Source organism: Pundamilia nyererei, unplaced genomic scaffold (genome assembly GCF_000239375.1).
Source record: "Pundamilia nyererei isolate P.nyererei 1_Seehausen unplaced genomic scaffold, PunNye1.0 scaffold00132, whole genome shotgun sequence".
Classification (NCBI taxonomy): Eukaryota; Metazoa; Chordata; class Actinopteri; order Cichliformes; family Cichlidae; genus Pundamilia; species Pundamilia nyererei.
In genome coordinates, this window is record NW_005187533.1 from 497382 (window position 1) to 509228 (window position 11847).

The following is an 11847-nucleotide window of genomic DNA, read 5'->3' on the forward strand; positions in this document are numbered from 1 at the left end:
CCAGTTATTTTATTTATTCAATTTTGTATTTTAATGTGTGTTTACCTGGTTATCAGTTTCATTCAACATGTGTGTTAACTTTATGGACTTGGGTTTTCAAGAACTTGCGTGCACTTTCATGCTTGGATGCACTATATTACTCGAGATTTAACTAAAACAGGACAATTTAAAAAACTGAAATGGAAAAACAACAACTGCGCAATGAATATAATATCATATCCACCAAATAAAATCTACTGCCTTCCAAGGTTATTATAATAAGAAGTCCAAAGTAAACTCGATTCCAGTGACAGTTAACTAAAAGTATAAAATCAACTTTTGAAAAAAAGTAACTAAAATCAAATTTTAAAAAATGAGGTTTAATTTATAGTTTGATTATAACAACAACAACAATACTACTACTAATAATAATAAAGACTCTTTGTTTATTCAGACTCTTGATGCCTGCAACAGTGGGTCAAATGAGTCAGATTTTCCTAGGTTGTGCCTGGCAGTTGCCCTTCATGCAATAGTAATGAAAAAAGACTAAAACTAACACTGAAACTAGTAAAAATTAAACTACAACGTAACATTTTCAAACAATAAAAAATAAACTGAAACAGGAAAATCAGCCGACGTGAACTAAATTGAATTTAAAAGAAAAGTCAAAAACTAATTGGAAAATACAATACTATAGTAAAACTGCTGCCCTCCTGCTCTAAGACCATGTTATTTACTTAAGAGCTGGTCGCCTGCCTGGTCAGGAACGCGTTAATAAAGTAAATCATCATCATCATCAACTTTATTTATAAAGCACTTTAAAAACAACCACAAACCACAAAAGAAGAAGAAGATACTTGTTAATAGTAATCCAAAATGTGCACATTTTGGATTAATTTCCAGATTTTACTATTAACAAGTATCTTTTTCTTCTTCTTCTTTTGGCTGCTTGCTTTAGGGGGCTCCATCTCACCTGTAACCCCCATCATTCTCCTCCACCCATCTTCCGTTGTGACAGATATGATATGCACCAACCTTCTGCATGTCATCCTTCACAACATCCACAAATCTTCTCTGAGGTTTTTCTCTTTTCCTCCAACATCTTCTATCCAAGGCATCCCAAAACCCCTCAGCCTTGGCTCTTTAACTTTGTCTTCTGTCGTCAATCTAAGATGTCCTCCTGATGTACTCAACCAACATATATTACAAACTATTACATTGTCAAGAACATTGTCAAAAAGCAACAATACTTTTAATGCATATATAACTGTGTGGGACAATACGGGTTCCACTAATCGTACATTCTTTTTTTTTTCATGTAGCTGGTTCTTCTCAGAGCAGCAGGTCTGAAGAAGAGTTTCATGACATGGCGCCATCTAGTGGACATATGTCAGTCCTACACTCGGCTTCGTCTAATGAACTTGAACGCTCATGGGTTTAGAAAAGTCTATTTTTTGTTGTTGACGTATATATTTTTAATATACTTACAATGCAGCAGTTCATATATTATAAGTCTGTAAGTTATGCCTAGATTAATAGGTGATAATTCGCTATATCTAATGCTATAGAAATGATGAAATATAATATAATATAATATAATATAATATAATATAATATAATATAATATAATATAATATAATATAATGTGTTTGCTCTCTGAGCTCCGTGTCTCTTGCTAGCTTAATAAATTTGCCAGCGAGCACTTAAAGTAAGTGAATTTTCACTGAGCTTCTTTTGTGTCAGTGGTGTGAGGGACGTGTCTGAAAGCCAATTAAACTGCGTGCACAGACCCAGAGCCCACCCTGCAGCGTTCATGTGGCCATTTGTCGCTGACATGTAGAGTAATGGGGCGGGAGGAAGTGCATAACAGGATAGTCTGTGGTGCATATATCCCGACGTCGGCAACTAGGAAAAATAGTTAGCTAGGTTTATGATGGCAGGAGTAGGTGGCGACGCAGTATCGTAGTACGAAATAGAAAAGAAGAAAAAAAATAACAAAAACATAAAAGTACTCATGATTTCCCCTCATATAACTCTTTAGACGGCGTCGAAACGGCCATCTTTTCAAGCTAAAAATCGAATTTCCCTCGAGTTTTTGGCGTATTAAATGGAGGAGAAGAAGGAAGACGGCGACTCGGAGATACAGGAACACGGACCCGAGCACTGGTTCTCAAAATGGGAGCGACAGTGTTTGGCCGAAGCGGAGCAGAGGGAGCCGAGCGAGGAGGACGTCGACAACGAGCAGGATAAACTGTGGCATCTCTTCCAGAACTCCGCCACTGCCGTGGCACAGTTATACAAAGGTCCAGCCCAGCGCTCTCCTTTTTGCTTGTCCGTCTAACGGTGCCTGCATCCCCCCTTGGCTTGTTTGTTAGCAGCCTGACTGTACACCGAGCCCTATAAACTAACATTAACGGCAGTGTAGCTAGCTCTTTAGGAAACTCCTCGTCTAGCCGGGTACTGGGGAAACTATCGTTTACAGGTGAATTTTGCAATGCTACATTTTTTTCTAGCTAGTCCGGGCTAGCTGGTGACAAAGAATTGTGAGATATAACCTGGCGTTGTGTAGTTACGCCGAGCACCAAATAGCAGTGGCCACATCGACGAAGCGATGAGGTAGTTCGAGTTAACGCGAATACTTTGACACTAAAGTTTGACAGCCGCTATCGTCAGGTTAGCCAGGCTAGTTACAAAATGGCGATGGCAACAACAATCGTAGCTACGCGACATTCCCAGATGACAGTCTGCTGTGTGCTGTCAGTGTTAACATCTGCTACACCGGTATCGATTGGTTGCAGACGTTGTCCCCCCCCCAAACGCGTTGAAATAAGAGCCCGCACATACGTGTCCACTGGCTTTGTTTTGTTTTTCAAACAGCCGACTAGCTGGCGAGTTGAGCCGATGCGAAACGTTATAATCACAAGATGGCGAGGATAATATTGGTTTGTCTACAATCTGCTGTAGCTTGGCTCTTATCGGTCGGGATAAATCCCCGGCACGTAGAAACAGGAGTTTGGCTTAAGTCTTTACCAGTGTGTGTGTTTGACTGGGCTCTGCAACTTAACTGCTGAGAGGGCAGTTAAGTTCGTGTGTCGGCACTCTCCTGCTAAACAAGCTGCTGCCAAGCTGGCCATCTAGCGCTGACTGCCAGTTATTTTTATGCCAAACCCTGTCCCCCTTGCAGTTGTAGATGCAAGACAAAATGGCGAATGAAAATGATCCTCAACTTCAACCCCTTTGCTGTCATTTGACCACCACTAGTATGGCACCATGGTATTTGCTTTAAATTACAAGTGTTTTTTTTAATTTTTATTATTCCTCTCTCACCTTCAGACAGAGTATGCCATCAGCAGGGCCTGTCATTGTGGGTGCCATTTCAGAACGCTGCTACAGCAGTCACCAACCTTTACAAAGGTAACCAACCACATCTTCCTCCATCCTTGTTCCTTGACTACCAGGTTCTACACTTCCTGTTGTGTCTGTGCGTTAAGCCAGCGGTGTAGACTCTGGCTGTAACTTTGTTAGTTTTGGGAAAAGTTTTTGATCTGTCCCCCCACATGAAAAGGTAAACAGAAGTGGTTATTATCACTGATCAACTCCGTGTTAATCAGCTTGTCACATGGTTTAAGGGACCAAAAACACACAGCACAATGTCAGATATTCACTAGTGAAACAAAGCCTGTCCCTTAGTAGAGCATCTCCACTTCTAAATATGTAATAAATAGCGTACAACATGAGAAATGTTAAATAGAGGTCCATATTTGGTTGGCTTTGTTATATATAATCGTGAACAGCTGTTGTTGTCTTTCACTCTCACAGAGAGTGTCGAGGCCCATCAGAGAAGCTTCGATCGGGGCATCCAGATAGGACACCAACGTCGTAATAAGGTGGGTCTTGTTCCTCTGCTTGTGACTAATTGGGACTTTACAGTTTCCTGTCATAGACTGTCGTTTAGGAAACAAAAATTAGCTATGCACGACAGGGTCAATGAAGGATATTACAAAAAAAAAAAAGACTGGATCGGTGTTTGTTGATAACAGATGCCTGACTGTAGAGCCTGTGACGCAGCCTTCCCTACTCTGAGTGACCAACGTCTTTGCTGACATTTATGCTTTTACTGGTGCATTATGTGTTAATTACCATGCGGTTTACTGCCAGTGTTTTTGCAGTGGCACACATGATAGAGAGAAATTAAAATGTTGGGACTTTAACCCTCCTGGGTCCCTTTTCATTGTTAAACAAAGAGTAAACATTTGTCCCTGTATTTTTTTTCCACTTTGTTGAAACTGTTGGAGTAGACCTGAGGGAATTGACTATCTCCCTCCAGGAATTTACAGACATTTGTGAGTCCTTATATTGATGCTGTGATTAATATTCCTTATGTTGAGATGAGTGTTATTCTTACTGATAAGTTCAAAAACGCAATGGAAAAAGTAGCTGGAAATGTAACCGTACTGAACAATCTCAACAGTCACCGCCTGCTTCAACCTGCCGTGTAGTTAAATTTCTCGGGAGATGTGCGTCAGGTTGTGCTGTAGGGTTTCAGTATATGCTTCCTTTTGAAGCATAAATTCTCAGCTTTTTATAATGTGCATTGGATTACAGGACATGTTGGCCTGGGTGAAAAAGCGCCGGAGAACCATCCGCAGGGAGGATCTGATCAGCTTTTTATGCGGCAAAGCACCACCGCACAGAAGTAGCAGGGCCAACCCTCGGCTGGCCATGGTGGCCCCCAGCCGCGCTAACTCACCAGCAGAGACTGGCTCATCTGTAGAAGCGGACCTCCAGCCCTTCAGGGAGGCCATAGCACTGCATGGTGAGGACATTTAAGTGCAAGGCTGACTCGAATGCCAACTCCATACCAAAGAATCAGAATTGACTTACACCCCCTCAGTGGCAGCTACAATGTTAAATAACTTGTGTGTGTTATTTATGCTCGTAAACGTATGTGTGTGACCTCCCGGTTCCTAAGTTTGATAGATAAATGGTTAATGTTCCACAGTGACTGTGAGATGAGGACTTTCATAGGAGACCTTTAAACAGGTCTGTCATGTCTGAGCATTACAGTGCTGTGTTTAAGGCCTCTCATGTGTACATGAGAGGCCTTCTGTGTTTACGCCTGTGAGAGATTGGAGGCTTGTCCTTCTGCTACATGTGGCTCAGAGATAAGGGTATTTTTGTGAAAGCACTTTTTTTTTTCCTCTTCCTTTTTTTTTTTTTTTTTCCAGGTCAATTCCTGTCATTTGTATTTGCAAGACACTATTTGACTAATCGAAAGACAGATTGTTTCCTATTACTCACCTTTCTATAATTAAGTTCCATTTGAATATGCTGGTAGTTTTTGCTGTGCTGTACCACAAATAAATACTCAGAACTTGACGAGCGTCACATTGTGGGTGCATCTGAGGTCAGACTGGGTCAGATTACAGAAACGAAAGTCTGACATTTCAGTTCATCACAGTTTGTCACCTGTTTGTATTTTGCTGTGATCATCAGGCCTGATAGATTAACTTTAACTTGGTTGAAATTAGGGAAATGGTGATTAACTGCAAGCCTTCTCTTTTTGTATATCTCTGTCAGATTGGATCATGCGCTATTGGTGTTTTTTTTTTTTAACATGAACAATGTGCTGAGTGTTTCATTCCTTTTTAAATAGATGAATTCAGCCTGAAATTATTTCATTTGTTGCATTAGAAATGAGAAAATGGCAATATTACTCAGTGCTGTCACTTTCTCCTGAAATAGCTGCGTAATCAGGAGCTGATAGTTAGAGCTTCCTTTTGACGGGAACAGATGCTGATGTGGGGTTTGTTTTTTTTTTGGCTTTTATGAAAAATGAGTTTGTCCATCAACCATTTAAAAGATAAACAAAGTTGAATTAAAAAAAATATATATTATTATCATTTTTTTTAATAGGCCTAATGGAAGCTTTCTTCTTATCAGAGGCTGTAAATGAGATGTAGACGTCTACCTGCTGCTAAACTTCCTGTTCTTTCGTCTCCTTCTTCAGGTCTGAGTGGTGCCATGGCGAGCATCAGCGTCCGCTCCGGTGCTCCGGGTTCTCCTACGCATGTCAGTGGGAGTAGCAGCAACGGAGGTGGTGCGAGCGGAGGTGCTTCTTCCGGCTCTGGGCCGGTGTGCCGCAGCAGGCGTAACGGGCTCCAAGACGTCGACCTAAACACTTTCATCTCAGAGGAGATGGCGCTGCATCTGGACTCTACTGGCGCCGCCTCTGCCGGAGGGGGGGGAGGAACCAGGAAACGAAACTCCACCCAATGTAGTGATGTCATCACAGACTCCCCAACGCACAAACGCAACAGGATGATTTGATCTGCCCCTGCCTACATGCGAGGCGAGGGGATGGTGGGTGGGTTAGCCTTCAAAGCCAAGGCTAGGAGAGGGGGCGGGGGGATGGATGGGCTCGTGTGGGACATGTGCAGATGTACAGTCACGCGCACTCGGATGCTTCGGCTGAAGATGAAAACGAGGACTGAAAGCTCTCGAATTCTAGTCCTTGTCTCCTTTCCCAGCTCGTATACTACAAATCATCGATCTACAATCAAGAACACTTAACGAGTGGGCGTGAGTGTGTGCACGTGACCAGGAAGCCACATTCCTCAAACACCGCCCTGGAAAGGAGACAACGAAGAAAGTTCCCGACTTATCCTGGGATCCACACAGTTCTTGAGAGGGGCAATAACGCTCCGTGCTGCTCGACAAGTAAAAGCCACTTTGATCTTTGACACATTTGTGCCCTTCCCTCCCTTAACCTCACTCATCCTCACCCGCCACCTTAATAAGGAAGTGAGGGCCATGATCAAATCGCTTCACTCAGTGGATTGTGTCGCTCGCCAAACGTTGGACCCGAGTCACCCCTGCGTTAACCCCACCCCCCTTTTTGTTACTTCATCATTGCAGCTCTTAGTTGGCGTAGCCTGTCAGTGGTGGAGCTAAATCGCCTAGTAGGAGTACGGGTGTGTGTTTGTGGCATCACGCTGCCTCATCTGCCACTTTGTAAGCAGTTCAGTTTGTCTGGCTACTAGGTTGACGGCGTCTAACTACAACAGCAGGCTGTCAGTGTTTGGACATTCATTCAGACTTTATTCTCTGCTAAGTGCTCTGCTTCTACGGTGGCTCGATTTGTACTTCAGGCCGTCACCTTTTCTTTGTTTGTAGTTTTTCAACCACCAGTGTTAAAATTCTAGGTTTGTTGCCACTGTTTGCAGCAGCTATAGCCAAGTTAATTTTCCGTTCTTTTTCCACTTTTTTTCCTGTTGTTGTTGCTGTTGAGGATAATGGAAAAGGAATTGTATTCTCTTTGTTTATGCAGCTTCTCCAACAGCCCCTTACCCCCTCTGCTCTGGTCTTATTATGAAAGCAGCTGCTGGTTTCCCGTCGTCGTGGGATGATTCTGATGAGTTGCAATAAGGATTTTTTTTGCACTTAGTTTTCACTTCTGACTCATGCAAATAAATCGGCTCTTCCATTTTTATTCCAGCTGTACCTTTGTCCGGCCCTAAACGTGCACACTTATGAGTTGTCCACACACTACATTCACCTCTTTTCTACAAATAGCGGCGCTGATCTAATCATGCATTTCAGCCAGGCGCCACAGCACCGCTCATCAAAATTAGAACCACTCATGCTGATGGCAGTCGTCAGATTCAGTGTCCACCGTGCTTTTCAAGATGCTCGATAACATTTAGCCCTCTAACTTGATTAAAAACGTGGGCAGTTTCCCAGGAAAAACTGGCTCGGCGCCGCTTTTGTGGAATAGAGGTTTAAGTGTGGGGATGCTTAGAAATAAAACAGGAGCTCTCGCACTCACTTGATTTTTGTCACTTCTTCAAAATTATTTGAACACGTCGCAGAGACTGTTTGACATATGGTGTAAGATATTGGAAGAAAAAGCCGAACTTAATTTTTTAGGCTTTAGAAGTGGTGGCACGCTCAAAAACAACCACCAAACATGCCACCCGGCGCACACGAGGTAACTGGGCCAGCGTGTCGGATGGGAAGATGGATGCTGTCTGTATTTTGTGAAAGGGGTGTGTGCATTAATAAAATGTGGATGGGTTCGTTTTTTTGTTTTGTTTTTTTTAAACTTGGTACAGAACAAAGTAACATGGGGTTGAGTTTCATTCCTACAACGGTTGTTTACTTCCAACATTCAGTGAGGGAGCAGAGCAGGAGACATTAATGGCACATGAGTCAATAAACGGGGTAAAACAAAGCAATAGGAATCGGTTTGTTTTAGGATGTTAACGTGATGTTATCAGAGCTAAACCTGAGCATGTTTGTGGGTGTAAATGATTAAAGAAATCTTGAGTTGTCTCAGTATTACAGCGCGCTGTTCTACCTGTATTACGCACAGGAAGTGACCAGTGTGGTGTTAATGTTTCCTGCTTTCTTCTCCGTTTGTTCCTCATGTTGACTCCAGTTCTCTCCCTTTCACATTTTATGGCCTGTGAAGTGGCCTTTATTTAGTTGTATAAAGCATGCCAGTTTGGTTTTTTATTTTGTTTTTTTTAACTTAAATTCTGGTCACCGATTTCATTTTGCGTTTTCTTTTTTGTGCTCTAGGTTGCCTTTTATGTTCCTATGATTTCAGGCTTTTCAGTAGGAAAAAGAACCCGGGTGATGTTTGGCGATCTGTCAAAGTCCTGGATCTGTGAAACCGCTGAGACTCAAAATGTAAGCTTGGTATTGAACACCACAGCTTTGCCTGCAGAGGGCGGAGGGGAGGTGGGGTTTAAGTGTCTGGTAAGCTGAGCTGCTTCAGCCATCACTGATTCAGTGAATAATCTTAACATAGGACCCAACCTTGATTCTTGAACAGACAAATGTGCCGTAAAGTCACATTTCAGGTCGTGTGCAGTTAAACCTCTGAGTTTCAACTTTGGCAAACAAAAAAAAGTATTTAAATTTATTTTGTTTTAGGTGGTGTAGCTCCTGAGGGCTGACTGGTCTGCTTGCCCACACGCTCTTCATTAAAGCAGAGGAATGCATTTCGAAATGTTCTAGTTTTCTTCTCTTGGACGCTTTGGCTCGCTGTTCTGTGTCTAACACTTCGGCAGTATTGATTCTGAAACGAAATGAGGTGTTCGGCTACAAACTAGTAGCTTCACCCGCCTGCTGTTTCTGTTCCACGTCATGTCAGTTACAGGGAAGTGTGTGTGCTGACAGGAAAAGCACTTAAAGATTGAGCCTATCAAAGGATGTCTTCTTCCCAAAGGTTTGATTGAAGAGTTTGATAAGAGCAGGATTGTGCCGTCTTTGCAGTCCCACTGTTAAACCTGCGGAGTTGACCCCCGCTCCCCCTCCTCAGATCAGCTTGGGGTCACCCTGTTTTCTGTTTCTTCCCTGAGCCAGTCGCAGCCTTCATCCACATTGTTTCATCAGGGTGACTCATGCCACAAAGTCTCTGGAGCCAACACTATCATCAGCTGTTTCTTATTTGTTTAAAAAGGTAATAAATGGCTAATCTATATACTGAACATTTAATTGTTGGTATGATATATGTGGTTCACATTGTAAAGGAAATAAAACCATTGAATCGCAATCGGATCGGCTGTTTCATTTTAAAAATAAGGACAGCGTTTTCAGAAAGAAGATGCTGTAAAATGGGAATAAAGACAAAATATAACCGTTAAAAACAGGCAGTAAGGCCTCTTGGTGCCATTTCCTGTTCTAAACAGTGTGTTCTGTTTTAGTCACGTTTCACAGCAGCACAGCTCTTCTGCTTCAGATGATCTTCACGTCTACATTTCCCTGTCAGTTTGCAGTTCTTTAACTTCGTCAGTAAATAAGCAAAGTATCGAAACTGTTTTTTTTTTCTTCTCAAGCATAAATGAGGAGCAGGTTAACAGTATTAACAGTTTGGAGACTTAGAAATGTTTCTGTTAACAAAGCTGCTGACATTTGACTAACTTGTCATTTAGCTCACCAGGTTGAGCAGATGACTTGCATGTTGTGAGAAATATGCAGCTACCGGGGTTAAAGTCCACGCTGGGTCATTTCCTGATTCTCTTCCTGCTTTCTTGTTTTAATAAAGCAATAATGACCAGAGGTGTCCCTGAAACTTCACACCTAAAAAGCCACTGGATGCAAACCACTACGGGCAGCCAGAGGACAGCGGTAGAACAAACATTTCTACTAGATCAGTGACATCAAATAAATGATTACGTCATATAGAGACAACTTTGATCCTGAGTGAGCTAAACTAGTGAAAACCTAAAAACTTCACATTTAATTTGTGAGATATCTTAATATAAGAAAAATAAGGCAATATTCAACAGTGTGTCTCAGTTTTCATACATGACAAAAAAGGCCTTTTTTAAATGTAAAACTAAAAAAAAAAGTAGTTTTTATATTATAAACTGAAAAAGAGGAACTTGTCTGTAATGTAACCATTTATTACTTAATTATGTTGTTGTAATATGAAAGAAAGCTGTAAAACTGATTAAAAAAAAAAGTATGCTCTCCTTTGCATTTCCAAAGCAGTCCAGTGGGCCAGATTAGAGTGTTTGCTGGGCCAATCCTGGCACCCAGGCCTTAAGTTTGACACCCCTGTTAATAGATGATCAGCAGGAAACCTTTGCAGATTCTAAATCAGCAGATTGCACATTCTCAGGAACATCAGTAAATAAATAACATTACTGTGGTAAAAAACTATCATCCTATAATCCAAAGTAAATGATCCCAGATAAAGTTAACACCTTTGAGACGTTTGTAGGGTTTTCAGTCATTTACATTTATTCATATGCTTCACTATTTCTGACTTTGTCTCACAGAAAACGGCAGAAGCGGAGCAATGAGGGCCATCCCCCAAACATAAAAACAATATTAAATACTTGAACAGTTTACAATGTCCAGCAAGGGACAAAAAAAAGCAAACAATGAAGAAAATTACAGCCGTAGTAAAATTAATGTGTCTTCTGCTGATATGAGTGATACGCAGATTCAGCCAACATCCTCAAAGGACTAGTGTTGCTACTGTTTGGTCCGTGGGTGTTCAATATTAAAAGCCATGTTCTTGCATCCTTCGTAGCTCCTCCACCTCTTCATCCTCATCTGCAGCTGCTCTCAGAGAGCCATCGGGTAAAGACGGCAACGATCAGAGGCCACACAGGGGGTCCACGAGTTTTTCTCCGTGATGCAGTGGACAGGGCAAAGCATCAGAATGACATCTAACGGGATTTCATTTTATTTCTCAGAAATTTGGAGATGCCAACACATGGTAGCTTTGTGCAACTGAATCTGACTTTAACACGTGATGTTTTTTTTCTTGGGAAATTAAACTCAAGGCCTCGGGTCGATGACAGATAAAAGGTGAGCTCTTAAGAGTCTGATGAGAGCCCCCAACGTGCGGCTGGCTGAACAAAGGAAGAGGTCCTGGCTGAGAGTTTAAGAGTGCGACTCATATCTGGCTGAGGGGCATGAACTTCTGGTAGTAACTCTTGGTTACATCAATCATGAGGTCCTGTGTACACTCTGGGAGCTCTCCTGAAAACAGACCTGAGAGAGAGCGAGACAAACGCAGGTAAAGACCAGACATTGAGGAGAACGAAGACAGAAAAGTAGAAAGATGCTGGTCTATTGATTAGTTGTGTGCGTTTTGCTCACCTGGGCATCCAGAGAAAACGGTGAAAGGTGGCACCACTGTCTCAGGAGGAAGCACGGTGTTGTCTAAGATCTTGCAGCAATCCTTTAGCACACAACGGCGACCCTGCACACATAATGGGAAAAAGAAATTGAAACATCATCAAACATCACAAAGTCATGCACTTTCATATATATATATATATATACATATATATATATATATATATACATATATATATATACATATAGATATATATATACATA

The 11847-nt window shown here is 41.9% G+C and overlaps 2 protein-coding genes across 2 annotated transcripts in view; one reads left to right on the forward strand and one right to left on the reverse strand.

Moving 5' to 3' along the window:
- The first annotated feature begins 1815 nt into the window (after nucleotides 1–1815).
- Nucleotides 1816–9541, forward strand: hapstr1a (HUWE1 associated protein modifying stress responses a). The gene is made up of 5 exons (XM_005743492.2): nucleotides 1816–2282; nucleotides 3313–3393; nucleotides 3799–3866; nucleotides 4585–4795; nucleotides 5990–9541. The coding sequence occupies exons 1-5, from the start codon at nucleotides 2087–2089 to the stop codon at nucleotides 6307–6309; spliced, it is 876 nt and encodes a 291-aa protein (XP_005743549.1). The 5' UTR covers nucleotides 1816–2086; the 3' UTR covers nucleotides 6310–9541.
- A 1170-nt stretch (nucleotides 9542–10711) lies between these two features.
- The window catches only part of dctn5 (dynactin 5), a 2409-nt gene continuing 1273 nt past the window's right edge, over nucleotides 10712–11847 (reverse strand). Inside the window, exons 5-6 of the mRNA XM_005743494.1 lie at nucleotides 11605–11707; nucleotides 10712–11496 (exon numbers count right to left, since the gene is read on the reverse strand). Of these exons, the coding sequence (XP_005743551.1) occupies nucleotides 11399–11496; nucleotides 11605–11707 (201 nt within the window). The 3' untranslated portion in view covers nucleotides 10712–11398. The remainder of the gene's footprint in view (nucleotides 11497–11604; nucleotides 11708–11847) is intronic.

What these genes read in the sequence shown, in the direction of transcription:
- hapstr1a (XM_005743492.2), top strand. Translation starts at nt 2,087, where the DNA reads ATGGAGGAGAAGAAGGAAGACGGCGACTCGGAGATACAGGAACACGGA. An exon ending in CGTGGCACAGTTATACAAAG is followed by an intron (nt 2,283 to 3,312) that starts GTCCAGCCCAGC and finishes TCTCACCTTCAG; the next exon opens with ACAGAGTATGCCATCAGCAG. An exon ending in AGTCACCAACCTTTACAAAG is followed by an intron (nt 3,394 to 3,798) that starts GTAACCAACCAC and finishes TCACTCTCACAG; the next exon opens with AGAGTGTCGAGGCCCATCAG.